The sequence below is a fragment of the Perna viridis genome, chromosome 13 (assembly GCF_037379345.1).
Source record: "Perna viridis isolate PV_CMFRI_1.1 ecotype Kerala chromosome 13, ASM3737934v1, whole genome shotgun sequence".
Taxonomy (NCBI): Eukaryota; Metazoa; Mollusca; class Bivalvia; order Mytilida; family Mytilidae; genus Perna; species Perna viridis.
In genome coordinates this window covers 4,161,638-4,179,316 of record NC_142457.1, presented here as the reverse complement: position 1 = coordinate 4,179,316, position 17,679 = coordinate 4,161,638, and the positions used below count along the sequence as shown (strand labels likewise).

Below are 17,679 nucleotides of genomic sequence, written 5' to 3'. Positions count from 1 at the left end.
ATACTCCTCCCCCCTTAACAAACAATACTTATTAGGTCTACATACACCATACTTTTACTTAACAATAGTCCTTTCTCTATAATGGTCTGTATTTTGGAGAACATTGATCATTTATCTCCCTTATAAATCAGCCAAATAAAAAAAATATAGCTATTGTAAAGTGCCAATTTCATACATAATCTATGTATTTTTTATCTTAAATGTGCAACTGTCAAATGATAAACTAAGACTGCTAATGTGGTCTGTAACTAATTTTAACTAACATGTTATTGGAAGTTCCTCATTGGTGAACAGGTTATCATTCATTTAGTGATTCAGATTGCATGTGGCTATGTAACTACTCACTACTGCACAGTGATTACACTACCAAATGTTTACTCTATCCTCAGAAATTTTCAGATAGAATGTTAATAAAATAAGGTTTTTGACAGTTATCTGCCCTTGATATGTGCATTTTCAAAGTTTCAATGAAATTATAACTCAATGCACCAACATATGAAAAATCTTGTTTTTTGCATTGATTCTGGTGGTGTAAATAGTCAAATCACACTTACAAAATGATTACACTTCTGTGAGGGAGACTTCCTGCTGGCTGCTATTTTACATTTTTTAAGTTTTCTAGAGGTTTAATGGGATATATTTCTATTCTACTTCAATCTTTTCCTGATTTAATTTATTCATCCACTCACTATGGCAAAATTTAGATTTTAACAATCTAGCTCAAACTAGTATGTAGAAAAACTAAATTTTGCCAATAATTTTGTAGGATGTGTATTTGTTTCATCAAGTGAGCTCCATGGAGCCTCTTGTTTAAACATGCAGCTTCCTCTGACTTAATGTTCTAACTTTATACCTGTTGGTCATATATTAACCTCAAAAGGATTTCCAACTGTAAATTTAAATAATTCTTTACACCATGCATATCTTAGCTACTCAGATTTAAGCTAACAATAGGGTGAACTTCATTTGACTTAGCTTAAAATCTGCTATGTGAATTTCTATTGTCAGTCCTAATGCTCTTATCATAAAATATCATAAAATTACAATTAGATGAATGATAATATGAGCAATGGAAGATGGCGAGTTTTATGCTTCCATCTAAGGGAACTACTGTTTGATTTTATAGTGGGTAAGGGGCTCTAGAATTAAATTTGAAATAGAAAGGCAGGATTGAAATTTTCAAGAATCAAAAAGGCCAGATCTGCCATTTGAAAATATGAAAATGCAAAATACATATTTCCTTTTAGTTTAAAGGCAGGATAGAAATTTCATCCAAACCCACTCCCTCCACCCCTCCCCCATAAAAATCAAATGGTTGCTCCCTAATGTTAAATAAGGGTACTGGTATATGTCCTGAGTATAAGATACAGTGTGATTTTTTTCTTAATGTCTTCTTTATTCTTATATAGAAAAAAAATGATGTTTCTGAAATATATGATGTAATGCAAGTAAAGCCAACTGAAGATCATATTTTTTTCTCCGGCTGTCATCTCTTTTAAGGGCATCTCATTACCCATTTTTTACCAAGGACCTTCTTCTCAATTTCCCTGGCTATGAACAATGTAGAAGGCTCCATTATCACTTTGTTTCCAGCAATTAAATTCTATCATTGTTCTTTTCCATTTTTCTTACTTCAAGCCTATCTCAGACTACTGCTATGATCCTAAAAAATATCTGCAACTTCAAATGGCAACATTACATTGAATCAACTTTCTCATGACTAATTAACGGAATAATGCCAATTTTTAATACATTGATAGGACATCACATAATACTCTATCAGGGTCACTGTGATACTGTGAAAGTACTTTAATTAGTGGGTATTAGTCTTCATGGTTTCAGTAAAAAAATTAGTTTGGTGATTCTTGAAGTCATAGATTTGAAAACTTCACCTTGCATTTCAAATTTCCTTTTCATTTGGAAGCGATTTTCGTAGTTTTGTGCATTTTATAGTTCATGAAAATTGATATCCCACATTCAATATTACTTTTACAGTATTTTCCATCCAAGCTTCAAAACACATATGTATATATCAAACTAAAAATTTGAAACTTGTGGAGTAAGTGAATGAAGCCTATCATATCCAACATTGACCTCACTAGAACTTCTTAAAGGATATCCTTTGTTTACACTGCTGTTGGTTGCTAGCATTAAACCTCATATCTTGAAGATTTGTAAGCAATTAAAATTGTATATTCTAACACAATCCCATGAGCCCTTTACATCTTAGCATATCATAATGAAATATAAATTTTCTCGTTTCTAAAACAATGATTGAGAGGGCCTATGTCATGTACGTAATAAATTGTTTCGTGGGAGTATGGAGTTTTTCTCCAGTCTGCTTTCGCTGGGTTCCGATATTACAGGATTAGAATGTTATCTTTTGAAGCATGTTGATTCGGCTACAAATTTCTATCATAGTAATGACTGTGTATGACATTACTGTGTGCTGGCTTTTACCCACTTTCAGAACTAAGACATACTATACATGTAGAGTTGTTAAAATACAACTTGTAGTAATACAACATGACTTGGTCATTTAGCAGATGTTCACAAAACTGATTGTCTCTATAACAGATCTGATGGGTCTTTTTTGTAGAGTATAAGTTATCTACATTGAAACTGACTTTGCTTTAAACATTTTTTTCTAAAAATTTTGCTGGTCAGAAAATTTAGTTTTAACCACATTGGGGCAAGATTATTTATTTTCATTTCACCCAATGAAGTATTTGGACTGATGTCTTGAAATTTATTTATTGTCTAGGAAGTGTAAACCAGAATATTCAATTTCAAGTTTTTCAGGTCCAGAATATTTACTTCCTAAAACTGCCAGCACTCTCCCCTCAGAATCAAATGGTTGTCCCCTAGAGGATGATCAACAATATATGTTAATGAGTTGCAAATCACTGAAAATGGAACTTTTACTGGGTTTACATATTTTACTATATGGAAATTAAGGTTTCCATATTTAACTCCATCTTGCCCCAAGTTTTCCAGTTTTGGACTAGCAGTATTTTTAACCCTATGTATTTTATAAATTAGTTGGTGTTCAACTACAAATGCAGAGGAATTTGCCATCACTTTTAATCTACCATGAATAAACTTTTTAAGTTTAATGCCAACGACATGTATTTAAAAACTGTGTGACCAGTTATTACCAAACTTTATATGGATGGTGAAAGAGTGAGCTTTTACTAATGGTTGGTATTGAATGATTGAGGAAATGTTCACCTGTTCCCTGATTATCTTTTGTTTAGCTAATCATCAAATTTAAACTGCTCTGAAACTACCATGACCAGAATGATGACTATAGTATCATTTACTTACATTTCTCCTGTGATGCCACTCATGTAATTCTTTGGGTGGCTATGGCCACTTTATTTGTCCTAAATTTATCAAAGCAGTGTTTTTTGTAATTGAGGCTAACAAAATCAAATGCACACAGTCTAAAATCATTGATTTCTGCATACATGTGAAAGGACAAGGAGGATTGAATCCCCCTCATAACCAAATTCCTGGAAAACATATTGAAGATTCAATTATATATACCGGTAGGTACATTTATTTTCACAAAATTCTGTTGCAGTTGTTATTTAGACCTGTATTTTGATGACATCTTTGCAGGGGAGATTATCCAGTGATGAGGCCCTTATATTAGATCTCAGATAGACAGGATATCTATATAACAATGGGCACATTAATAACCTTTGAACTTGCAGTAATCAATTATTCAATATTATTATGTAAGGATAACAGAATGGGATCAAATACTTGTGTACTAAAATAATGCATTATTGTGTCTCCTGCAGAGTAAGATGTGTACTGTGAAAGTACTTTAATTTAGGATACCAATTTTCGTAGATTAAGAAAGATACACAAGTTCGTTGATTCTTGAATTTGTGGTATTGAGGTTTTCAGAATATATAATAATGGGAATCTCCTTTTCATTAGGAACCAAATTTTGCGGTTTGGCTCACCCACGAAAATCATGAAAATTGGTACCCTACAAACAATAGTGCTTTCACAGTATACTGATCATGAAGTGAATCTATCTCGTCCATCACTATAGGTTCCCTCCAAAACTCCCAGAACTGCTGAATCAAAATGATAAAACATTCACAAATTCTTTATCACATGATAAAATATATACCGGTACCTCCTATTTTGTTTTTTGAAAGACATTTGGGGTTTCTTGTATGGTTTCTGATAATTTGATCAAGGTTATTACCTATAGCAAGCTTCGCTCTAAGTAATGATAAATTAATTGTTGATACATATTTTTAAAGTGGGGTTGTATATACTTATTTCTGCGTTTTTATACCCCTTTATTATTGAGATAATTTCAATACATGATTTTTGGACTATATTCTTGTGCATCTAGTTTTGTCAATGCAAGTATTGCTGATCAGTACATTCTAAAGCATCTAGATTTGTGAATGACTAAGTCTCTGGCCTATATTCCAAGGCATCTAGATTTGTAAATGCATAGTCTCAGGTTTATAATTCAAGGCATCTAGATTTTTGAATGAGAAACTGGCTTGTATATATTGATTTGTATATGACAAACTCATTGGTCTATGTTCCAAGTCACCTAAATATGTGAATGACAAACTAGTTGGTCTATATTTTGATGTATCTAGATTTATGAATGAGAAACTGGTTGGTCTATATTTTGATGTATCTAGATTTATGAATGAGAAACTGGTTAGTCTATATTTTGATGTATCTAGATTTATGAATGAGAAACTGGTTGGTCTATATTTTGATGTATCTAGATTTATGAATGAGAAACTGGTTAGTCTATATTTTGATGTATCTAGATTAATGAATGAGAAACTGGTTGGTCTATATTTTGATGTATCTAGATTTATGAATGAGAAACTGGTTAGTCTATATTTTGATGTATCTAGATTTATGAAAGAGGAACTGGTTGGTCTATATTTTGATGTATCTAGATTAATGAATGAGAAACTGTTTAGTCTATATTTTGATGTATCTAGATATGTAAATGAGAAACTTGCCGGTCTGTATTCTAAGGCATCTAGATTTGTGAATGAGAAAGTGGCTGGTCTATATTTTAGCGTATCTAGGATACACTGCTATGAAATGCTATCGCCATAAAAGTAGGGAAGTAGTTCAATCATTACAGAAAGAAAACATTGTTTAAGAACAATTATCTCTGAAAGTCTCAAATCTTTCTATAATCTCTGAAATGTCTGGGCTACATTTTTTAACATTGAACCAGAGGATTCAAAATAATTATTTTCTTATCAATTTTCCCCATTGGCTCCAAGTGGATGTAAGTTGCTTTGTAAGTGTAAAAATAAAAATGATTTTGACCTAAATTTGATGGATTCTTTGTATTTTATTCAACAATCTGGTCCTTATGTTTGTTTTTTGTCTGTGCAAATGTACATGGGGAAACAAACTTCTAAATGAAATTGAAGTTTTGTAGTAAATTGAGAAATGAAATAGATTAATCACTTTAGGGTTGTCCAGTGCACTATACCTTGCAGCCTAGGTATGTTAATATTAACCAAAGAATCTGCAAAGTTTTTCAATTTTTTTGTTACATTATCATTGACTGGTTCTTACCTTTATTCATTACTCAGAAACAATCAGTCAGATGTGCATAGCAAAATAATGCTTGATGAATAGAGGTCCTGAAAATATTTTTTTTTACCTCACATTGCTATTGCCATCATCTGGCATTTGTTGTTGTTAACAATTTTACAAAACTCTTCTCCTCTCTGAGGATTTTTGATTCATCAAAAAACATGGCAGCCTTTACTAAAAATAGAACAGAGATCAGACAAAAGTTTTTTCACATATATCTCAAAAAACGTTAGGTTTAGCCACATTTTGACTGAGTGAAAGTGTTCAGCATGATCAGATCTTTCTGTGGGCAAATTTTCATGTTAATCTGTTTAGCCATGTTGGAGTCATTGCCCTTTTACAATGAATTTTTTTGCCATTTTTAATGTTATTTCTTTCCAAAATCTTCTTCTCTGACACTACTTGACCAACTAGAACCAAATTTGATATGAATGTTGCATTGGATATCTTGCATAGAACTGATTTTGAGATTTTTTATTTGTCTAAAAACGTAGCCGCTATTACTGAAAATAGAACATAGGGTCAGACATTAGCTTTAGTATTTATCTCCAAAACCATTAGGTTTAGCCAAATGCTTTTTATTGCTGGAATGATCCTTATTATAAGGCCTACAAATGTTTCCAGGGATCTTAGTTGGCAGATGACTTCTTGTAAGAGTTATAGTCCTTGAAAGGTGAAAAATGATGGGTTTTTTTTCAGTTTTCATCCAATATCTTGAAAACTATGATAAATAAATGAAACTTTCAATTTCTGAAATGATCCTTATGGTACGACCTACAAAAGTTTGCAGGGATCAAACTTGTTGGACAACTCCTTGTTAGAGTTATTGCCCTTGAAAGGCAAAATATTATGTTTTAAGCAGTTTTCGGCCAATATCTTGAAAACTATAATAGATAGAATGATCTTTCAATTGATTAAATGATCCTCATGATAAGTCCTACCAAAGTGTTCCTCAGTCAAAATTGTTGCGGCAGCTCCTTGTTAGAGTAATTGCCCTTGAAAGACAAAAAAAATAAGCAGGTGAGCGATTCAGGCTCCTGGTTTATTAATTTGAAGGGGTTGCAATTACACACAAATATGTTATTAGATGCACATATTAAAGTGAAATTGTGACAGGACTAGCATGAAATCTCAACCTATAGCGGTTGTACTGCCATATGAATAATAATGTCCTGCTGATATGCGTCTTAATAACTTATATCATATTGATTGCTTCCACTTTATAAGAAGAAAAGCCTTGAAGGTCTCAGGGTAGCGTGCTCACTTTGTCAATCCTTCTTGTCCTGAACTGCATGAAAAATTTGCCATACTAATGTACAAAATGTAAATAAAATGTAAAAATAATATATGTAATAAAAAGAACTAATTATACTTGTAAAACTGTGAGCAAATGATCCTTGAAGTTACCCCCTCCACTTCCCAGAAATCAAATAAGAGGTGTGTAATGGCATTATGTGCTTAAAAATTGTGAAAGTCTTTTTGAATTCTATTCAGCAGTTTCAATGAAGGTGGGGAATAGCAGATGGTCCCATAGTTATTTACCGATGACATATAGTCCATGTATTGCATCAAGCAACCCCACAAAAGTCATCCAATAAAAGGTGCTAAATAGCATCATGTGATTAAAAAATTGTGAAAGTTCTGCCATTTTAAAGTTCAACTTGAATTGTGATAGCCAAATCTATTGCCCAACAAATCAAACTTGGTTTCATTAACTATCTGAAGTTGTAAATACCCTCAACTCCTTCAATGGTGTTATATATGATTTTGTAAATCCAAAAGACCTACTACACCAACTTTTGGCAAAAACAAATCCTGAACTTTAAAATACAGTAATGATATTGGTGAGCAAGCTATTTTGAAAACTTATACTTGTATAGAATATAACCTTTTCTCAAGGGAAATTATTGCCAATTAGAAAATATTTATTATGCTAACATACAAAAATATTCATAGATAGTAAGGGCAATCCTCAACTTCTGAAGGGGTGATGAAATATCCCCATGTCCTAGAGTTTGGAGATGAATGGGATAGCAACTGGATATAGTCACCTCATACTAAGATCAAATCTATGTATAATTATAGATAGACAGTTTACTGGGAACCCTTGGTAAAACTTAAGTTATTATGCAGGAAATGACCACCCTTTCAAAAGATCTGGGGAGTTTCTACAATACAACCAGGTATTATTTTTATGTTGCTAATTATAGACTAATGTCTAAACAGCATTGGTTGACATATCATGACCTACCATGGTAATAACAGGGTACAGGAAAATTAAAGTTTATTAGTACAAACAGCTGATTTTAATGTTTCCTAGGGGCAAAAGTAGGCGTGTCTCATGTCCTAACTGTGATCTTGTGATCCCATGTGAATGTGTGTTAATGTATCGTAGGGTTTATTACTATGCCTTTATTCATTTATGAATGAATTTCTCACTGTAAGTTTAGTTTTTATTGAGAGTTTTAAATGAATGGAAATTTTATGATAGATTGGACCTCTGCATTGACTAAGGACATCATTGAATGTTGTGTGTTAAATATGCTCTCTATATTGTTGGTGTTATTATCTGGAATGATGATATTATAATTATATTTGACCTGGCCAGATTTCAAAAACTGCTAAAGTGACTCAAGAAGTCTGAGAAAATTCCAGTGGGTGTAAATAATCATGAAACTAATGATGAGTTTTTAAATTATTTTTAGTTCTGTGGGTCATAACCAGGACATTTCAAACTTAGATTTCTAATCAAATATCAAACAAAATATTACCTGATATATCTACCCCTGAGTGATTCAGATGCAGAAATATTCTTCTTTGTCATATTAGAATAGAAAAAAAATTATATTAGGTATGATGTTTTACTCATTACAATCCTTTATATTGGTATTTTATACCTGGCTAAGGTTTGGTGTAAAATATACAATCCTTGAACCGATCTGCGCAACAATTAGATGGATCGATGACCGTTGACTGATTGATCGCTGACGGATCGATGACTGGTGACCGATCAGATCGCAGTATTTTTTATGTAAAATGGTGTTAGATCTGTTTGAAATAAAAGAAATGTAAAAATAAAAGTATAAATTGATGTATAAATCTATTACATTATCAAATATGTGTAAAATTGATAAAGAAAAATAAATAAAAACCGTAAATTACATTGATCGCTCTGTGGTCACGTGATGAGATCACCGGCTTAATGGATCGGTTTGACGGATCAATGACTGACCTGAAACTGATCGGTGACTGATGACCGATCAAAATTTTTGTTGCACAGACCCAGCCCACGTGTAAATAATCAAGAACATTACCATTTTCTTTATTTTATTGAATACAATTTTATTATCAGTATGAGCCCAAATTTCAAAGAAAATAAGTAGAACAATAATGTCTACTGGAGAAAATTTCAAGATTGTATATATACTAGCAATATATGTGAACTATTTGTAGTATGAGACATCCCATTTTGTAGTAATATTTAACTATATTGATACAGTGATCAGATTTTATATGAAATTGTTCCAATGAAATTCTAAGTCGTAGTAATCTTCTTACAACAAATGTAAGAATTTTTTTCTGAAAAAAAAAATCTTTTTACCTGCGACACCAACAGTGGGCAGATCTAGTAGCTGCTTTACTCTGTCTGTCTGTCTGTCTGTCACTATAATGGGGTACTTACATTGTGTAATCCATAACTCAAAAGGTATTAATTCAATATTATTTGAACTCCGCAAAGTGTTTATATGCATTTCAAAGTTGTGCACCTTCTTTAAAAGAGAAATTTTACTGATTTCCTACATTTTTAACATGTTGAACTTTACTTGGTAAATGGTACATAGTAATACCTCGAGGAGTATTAAACTGATATTTTTCAAACCTTGTACTTTATATACATATTGAAGATGTGCACCTCCTAATGGAGAAATTTGATAAACTGATCCATGATTTTTTTATTTTTTTTTAAACTTTTAATACTCGTTGAGAACCAGGTAAAATACAGATAAAGTTAACCAGGTTTTTGAGTTAGGTTATTTTAAACAGTTTGCCATCCCCCCTATTTCACCATTTCTTAAATGTTTTTTTTTACTAGTGCTTTATGTACTATTACTATGTAATATTGAAGATACTTATATGCTAACAAATATATGACAGTGACACAGCACCAAACATGTATGGGTGTCAAAAGAATAGTCCTGCAGCAGCACTAAGCTTGTCGTAAAAGGCGACTAAATAGTGCTCTGAACAACTGGGTTGTGTGCCCCAGGTGGCAGAATGTGGTAACCCTGGCATGTTACATGCTGGGGTCGTCAGGCTATAATACGGAAACCTGACCACAAACCAGTGGTGCACTTTGTTGGGAAAGATGCCATGTTCTTCGAATGTAAAAGAACCCTCTCAGAGAAGGAACCGTTGGGCTCCACCATAGAAGGCTAATTGCCCGACCCTACCGATCCCTCCCTATTTCTAGTGGCAATCAAAATTTGTCGACCCTATTACCCTTGTTTACCATCCCTTTTTTCATTCCATCACCATCATCATTTCATGTTCATTTTATCATCCATTTCATGTTCATCGCCTAAATATAGCTGAAATATTGCTGCTCGGGTGTTAAACCCCAACAGTCAATCAATCCAAACATGAATGGGTGTTATTGTGTTTGAAATTTCAAATGCTCAGTTTTAGACGGATGAGAGGATATATTTTAGCAGTATTCAGCATTATATATTTGTTTTTTTAAAGAGAAGAGAAGAATGGTAGTAATGAATATTAATGAATTTGCTGCGGAAAAAATGGAATTCTGGACAGAAGATGTAGCTGAAGTGAGATTTTTTCTACCCCTGCCTATGAAGAAGTATTAAGATTTACCTTCCTTCTTATTGAACTGTCCAAGCCGTGTATATGATTAAGTAGCAGTCTATAAAAATAAAACAAAAGGTGATTCATGCATGTCAAAAAAACTTCCAAACTCACTTTAATTTCTTGTTTAGTAACGTTCCTGATCACATAACCAGTTTTAGTTTTTCATTTAGTTCTTGCACTTTTGAGATTAAAATTATATATTGACACTTTGCAAGAGTTACCGTTCCTGATTTGGTTAGATTTGGTTGATGTTAGTGGGAGGTTAAAATGTGGATTTCTCAAAAGTACATATCTAAGTACAGAAAGGACTATTGTCACAAAAATACAGCATATACAGAACAAAAACGCATTGTTTGTTCTCTGGGTTTTTCTACACCATGAATAACTTTACGATAAGGAGTGTCTGAATTTTATATGGACTGGTACTGAATAGTTTTACTTTACTCACTAATGTACATATTTGTGATCAAAAATAAAAACAATAGCTTTATTATCATAAAGTTAAATTCCTGCTTTGAAAATGTTACCATTTATTTGTTCAAGACAAAAGTAGTTTCGATTTAAGAACACTTTATAATGTGCATACAATTTTAGTAAGAACATGTGGTCTGTAAGAATGTTGACTTTTAAAGAAAAAACTGCTAAACAATGTCAAATGGTTTTAAGCTAAAAAAAAATTGAAGTATTGAAAAAGGATGTACAATCAGGATGGTCGGATATATGGAATTTTGTCCATTACCGTAATATGTGTTGTGATCATTTGTTTTTGTTCATTTTAAAGGGTGCCAGATTATACAAAATAATGGCAATGTTGCAGAAAACAGAAAATTTTAGACGTGGGACTGGTAGGGCGAGATGTAAAGTTTTTCTGTTCATCAGCAATGTCATAGTCGATTTGATGTAATGTTGTCATTGGATATTGCTTACATTTTTTTTTTAGAATTGCAACAGTAGCCTGAAATATGAAATATTAGTCAGTAGAACAATTAAAAAGGAAGATGTTGCTGATAAATGGATATAGAAGGAGGAGTAATTTACTGAAAATGAAAGAAAAGTGAAAAGGTAAAAGATACAAAAAAAACTTTACAGAAAAGAAAAATACAAAATACGAAGGTGGTAAAATAGTTCACAACACAAGGTACTTTCATATGTATTTTTTTATACCAGTCCGTATAAAGTTCAGACAGTGCCACTGGTAAAGTGATTCATGGTGTAGAAAAACCCGCACGACAGATGATGGTTTTTCAGTCTACATATGCTATATTTTTACATTACAATAATCATTTCCTTATTCAGATCTGCACTTTTGAGAAAAAACATACATTCATCTTGCACTAAAATCAACCCAATCAAACAAAATCAAGAACAATAACTCTTGCAAAGAGTCAGTTTCATGTACAGTCTATACAATTGTTATCTCAAAAGTGCAACTATTAAATGAAAAACGGAGACTGGTTATGTGATCAGTAAATGATTCTGAACAAGAAATAAAACTGAATTTGGTGGGTTTTTGACATGCACAAATCATCTCCTGTCTGATTTTTATATTCTATAAGGACTTGCACTTCACAATCTTAACTTTAATTCAGAATTCTTCCTTACTGCAAATTATTTGATTGACACTTCTTCATGGGGGGAAAAAAGTACAATTGTGGTAAGACCTTGATCCATATTTCAATCAATTTAGGTGAAGCTGATTTCTAAATGATAGAGAATTTTTCCTTTTTAGTACTGGATGGTACAACACGCCTGTATGGAAATTGATATAGAGGCTTGGGAATATTCTTTAGGATTTAAAAGAAAGTTTGCCAAAAGTTTCTTTACTTTTTGTTGTAAGTGTTTTATCAATAAATCTTGTCTATTGTTTTATAAATGGACTCACCCAGGTATTGGTAAATTGATTATTGTATGGGTCATATCCATTCTATGTAGTAGGGGTCATTTGGGTAGATTTTCTATCTGTAAAAAAAGTGAATTCTTTCAGGGGGTGTTTGAAGGTCATTGAATAGAAGGTCAAAGTTGATATGGATGTAAATGGTGCTTAAGATTTTTCTCAGATATGTTGATGTCTTTTTTGTACATTTATAGTTGAAAGTATAAAATGTGTCCGGAAATATTTAATTTATGTCAATTGAAACAATGTTACCCAGTTCTGTACCCCATTTTTACTTCATTCTATAATGATTGAAAGATTAAAATTGGAGTTGGATTTGACGTTGTTGATATCAAAGACTTATAATCTAGTCCTTTCATATCGTGTTCAGGAGATCATTAAAGTATGCCTCGCCTCTGCTGTGCACAAACTGGCTACAATTGTAATTTAAGGGATTTAAAAGTTAGACCTCAGAGAAACTAACATTGAAGACTTTTAAAGTTAGAAATTTGACTTAAATCAAAGCAGTTGGATTTTAATTTTATGTTTATCTTTCGATAGAGGGAGATTTTGATATATATATATATATAGTTATCTGCATGGTGGTATCAAAATTTTCATTGATTTAGATTTGAGCTGGATAAGATTAAAAGAACTGGACCAGTCATATTAGGATTGTATGTCACTGAATGAATATTTGTGAAAATAATTGAATTCAGGAATTTTTAGTTTATAATGGAAATAATCTTGTCAAATTTTGTGAGTTTTATACTTATGATACGAACGATAAAATATTTCAATTGATAAATGCTAATTTTCGTTGACATTAGTATAAGAAATTTTAAAAAAGATGGATTATATATGCATTAACTAACATCAGTAAAAATTGTTCACCTAAATTCCTAGAGAATATGTTTGAGTAATGGAAAAGTGGATTTAATGTTATGTATATAGTAAATAGAGGTAGACAATTCAAAGGAGACAATTTAAGACGATCGTAATTTTAAATCACCAAAGGCCTTTGAGGACTTAGTGGTACGGGGTATATCGGTGACGACTAACGTTAAACTGAGAACAGGTGGTCATATTTGTAAACATTTAAGCCTGAAATTTCACAAGATGATGTCTATTTAAGTTCGAATAGTATGCTTATGACCAAAATTTTAAAGTGTTTGAAATTTTTGTCAGGAATAAACGTCATATTTAGAATTACACAGGATCTTGGGCATTAAATGGATTGGGCCAGTTTTTGTCTATCTAGAGTTTAATGATTATAGATTCTCTGTTGGATTTTCATTCTCTTTGGATATGATAGTAAGCCACTTTTTGTGATCCCAAGTTCTTGGAGATTTTTATTATTTTTTATGACATCGTGTCAGCTATTGGAGTTTTGTTTTGTTTGCGTTTTTTGTCTTGTTTTTTTTTCGATATGGTTACAGAACTTTGAAAAGTTAGGATGAAACGATCAGAACTAAGGAGTATGGAAAAGGTCCAGTCAAGACCAATCCAAAAAGACATGAAGGTAAGTCTGGTAATTACTGGGTATCATTTGACACTTGCTAAACTGATTCTCAGCTGGAAATCTTTTCCATTGAGCATTTTGTGAAAATGTTTAGTATAATCATATGAAGCTTATTTTTTTATAAGTTTATATTTTTTCATTGATAGACTTTTCTTTAGTATATTGAAATGTAATTGAAGAAGAACTTTTCAATGATTTCATTTTTTTTTTTTTTTTTTTTTTTTTTTTGAAGAAAAAAAAATGTTTTTGGACTGACAATCTTCTTTTTCATGGGGAAAAAACCTACAGTAACTTAATTATAAAAAAAAAATTCAAGTCAATTATTTTTGGACATATATTAGTTCTGTCTGAGATATTTTCAATCAAATCAATGTGATCTGTAAATTTGCTGAATCTACACAAAATTTTACCCCTACCATAATATTACAAAACTTGACATTGTCACAACCCTATTGATTTTATTGTCAATCTTTGTTTTGAGATTTATTGAATGAAAATTTTAGTCCACTTATCAAATGAGAAAGGATTACGTAATAAGATCATGTGACGATGAAAAACTGAATGAACATTTTGATGTAAAGATAAATACAATGTAAATAAAAAATGGACTTTTATTTGGTGATAACTTGGGGGTTAATCTAAAATATTATTACAATGTGTGATTAATTGGTTACATAATTTACTTGCTGCTTGCTGTTCACTTTTATTTGGTTTATCAAATTTTGCAACATGGAGAAAATTGTGAGTTGAAGTAATTCATTGTATGTGAATAGACAAATTTTACAATGCAAGTCATCCTTGTTTATTTAATTTTGCAATAACTGTGAAATATCAGAATTTACTTGGATAAATTTTCACAATATCACAAGTTTCTTGTCATCTCTTTAATACAAATTTAGGAACAAGTAGTCATTTAATTTATCAATGGATCAAGATTTTCAGTAGCTAGGCAAATTTGGTAGGGTACTGAACTCATTTAACAGTTCAGATAGTTTTTATATCACAAGTAAAATTGTTGAAAATATTATAATTCTAGAGTTAAAGTTGTTTCTATAGACAGTTTTGTACATTGATCAAGTAGCACAAAGTAGAAAGAAATATGTCACTGTTGAAATATTTTTTTAGTGAAGGATAGTTAAAATGTTTGTTTTTATTGGAACAGAAAACCCTCACCAATTAAAATTTGGAAAGTCTGTATCTGTAAATTGTTTCAGTAATCAATGACTTAAATGTGCCTCTTTCATGGTGTATAGAAACCCATGCCTTGTGATCACAGCTCCATCAATGCATGCTGAATGACATCTTTTGTGCCGACTCAGCATTTTGATTAGAATTATAAAACATATCAAGACAGTATTATTATTATAGCCCAATAAAAATGAAAAGTGATGAACGAACTGTTGAATTGGCCAGGTCGGATTTTAATGATCTTTTTCTGTTATAACATAATGATTGTTTATTTTGTGGTGAGGGCTAAAGGTTATAATTTGATATCTTGTGGCTAGAAAGATTTGACACTATAACCTCCTTTATGATATGGGTTTTAAAGAAATAGGCGAGATGAAAATAATAGTTCAAAAAAGGTCTTCTATATATCAATCTATTTTAATTTGCCGTAAGCATACAGTATTAAATCCGTCAAAGACTTTATGTTTCTGCTTGGTAATGGTTTGGTGTTTTAAGTTATTTTAGTTCTCAAATAGTTGGTGGACTGCAGGTTACATTAAAAAGAAGAAATATAGACGAATAACTGTGTTCTATGACTGCAGTTTCAGTTGATTTGTGAAAAAAAACTATAGAACTTTAAGCCATAGCCATGGTCTGTCTTCCTTTGCCATGGTCTAGCTGAGGAAGATTTCATGGGTATTTTAAGTTTTAATTCATGAGCATTCAGCTGCTATGATGCAATTTATCAAGTTGACTCTGGTAGCCTTTCTTTATATTGCTATATATTATGAACTGTCTCCATGATTAATAGGACCATTTCCATACCAATGTAGACTAATTTGTAAATTATAATATTTGAACTTTTGACCTTGCTCTTCCTGCTTGTCAAACAATATAACAGAGACAGGATTATGATATACATGTAGTATATAACAGTAGAACCAGTGCTTATATTTCAAAATTTAAGGGCTGAAATAGAGCAGGCTCTAAAATTTACATTTTCTGTTATCAATGATAGTTTATCATTGCTGGTTTATTTCTATGGTCAAATGGGAAAGTGATATATCATGCAATAGAGTTTTACAGCCAAGTTTAATAACATGTAGCATATTTCATATTGAGATTTTCCTCAAATCTTTAAGTTTAATAAAATATCTTCAATTTCAAGTAATTTGATTGGTCTATACTTAAGTAAAGGAAGAATATGAGGAAATTCTCATTTTGAGATTTTTATGAAAATGGCCACTGACAAATAAACAAATTTTGTATAAAAAAGCAAATTTCACGTTTTTGTTTATGCACCTTCTTCATGGATTATGAGTACTCCAGACCTCTTTATAAGCAGACACTTTTTTGTGGGCTCTAAATTAGTATTAGTTTATTTCTGCTATTTCCACTAATCCTGTGTCATGTGACAAAATTTGCAATTTTCTAAGGTTTGGATTTGACAGGTTTCCCTGTGCTAATACTAAAATCAGTTATTGCACATATTTATTATTGCAACTTAATGCCATTCTTTTTTAATTTAATTTTAATTAGGTTAATTACAACCATCTCATGTTTTTTTTTATTAATACAGATATACCAATTCCTTTTTTTGATGTATAGAACAACATAAGACTTATCATAGTTTTTCTTGATGTTAGGGTGTCGAGTTAACAGCTTAACTGTGGAACAACTTGGCGCCAGTGGCATGGCTGTCTATTCATTAAGAAATTGATCCGGTCTCGACCCATTATTTGTTCTGATTTTAAGTTTGTTTGTTAGAACACTTCACCATTAAACATTTATACTTCAAATATGAATAGCGCGATACTTCACTAATATTCATTTTTAGAATTAAGTACAAGTATTTGAAAGTATCAGGCAGAGGATGAAACATGGTATCAAATGAGCCATTAATGTAATTTTACTATCTTCACCATCAGAATCAACAAATTAAGACAGTATTTTCCATCTCAGTTTGGTTATTTTAGTTATATTTTTATTGAGATACACAGCAAATGAACATTTTAAAGGCAGATAACTGTCAAAAACCTCAATTTTCAAACATTGAAATAATAAATTTCTGACCATATCAAGTTATGCAGAAATTAAATAGAAACAATTTCCATGAATGAAAGTATATTATCGCTATTTTGTTTAGAATCCCTTTGATCTTGCTATACAATAATTTTCAATCTCACGCCAGTCAAGTGAGAATGAAAATTATCGCTAGTTTCTATGTCCTTGCGTGACATACAAGCAACAGCATAGGAATATTTGATGACCCAAATAACCATCTGTTTGTTTACTGCGTATGAAATAATGGCTAATTTGTGGCAATATTTTCTAGTCTACAATGGAAAATGATTAAATACAGTAACTTACCCGATTAGAATGAATAAATTCCAAAATTATTCCACAAATTTTAAACGCGACTGTCATAGTGAACCGATTTTTTTTCAAATAATATGGATCATAACTGCACAACATGTGATGTCACATTGCCGAAAAATAGTCCCGAAAGGAAATTTTGCAGCGCTTATAAAACTTACATATTTAGGTCAGGACTATTAAAAATAAAAGAAAACTAATGCCTTACAATTCAGCAAAACAGTAATTAAATATTTTTTCAACTCACGGGATTTTCTCATGC

The 17,679-nt window shown here is 31.5% G+C and overlaps 1 protein-coding gene across 1 annotated transcript in view; it reads left to right on the top strand.

The window, feature by feature from the left end:
- Window positions 1–12,765: 12,765 nt before the first annotated feature.
- Window positions 12,766–17,679, top strand: part of LOC148599296 (uncharacterized) — a 128,849-nt gene continuing 123,935 nt past the window's right edge. The window contains exon 1 of the mRNA XM_088559651.1: window positions 12,766–13,874. Within this exon, the coding sequence (XP_088415777.1) occupies window positions 13,809–13,874 (66 nt within the window). The 5' untranslated portion in view covers window positions 12,766–13,808. The remainder of the gene's footprint in view (window positions 13,875–17,679) is intronic.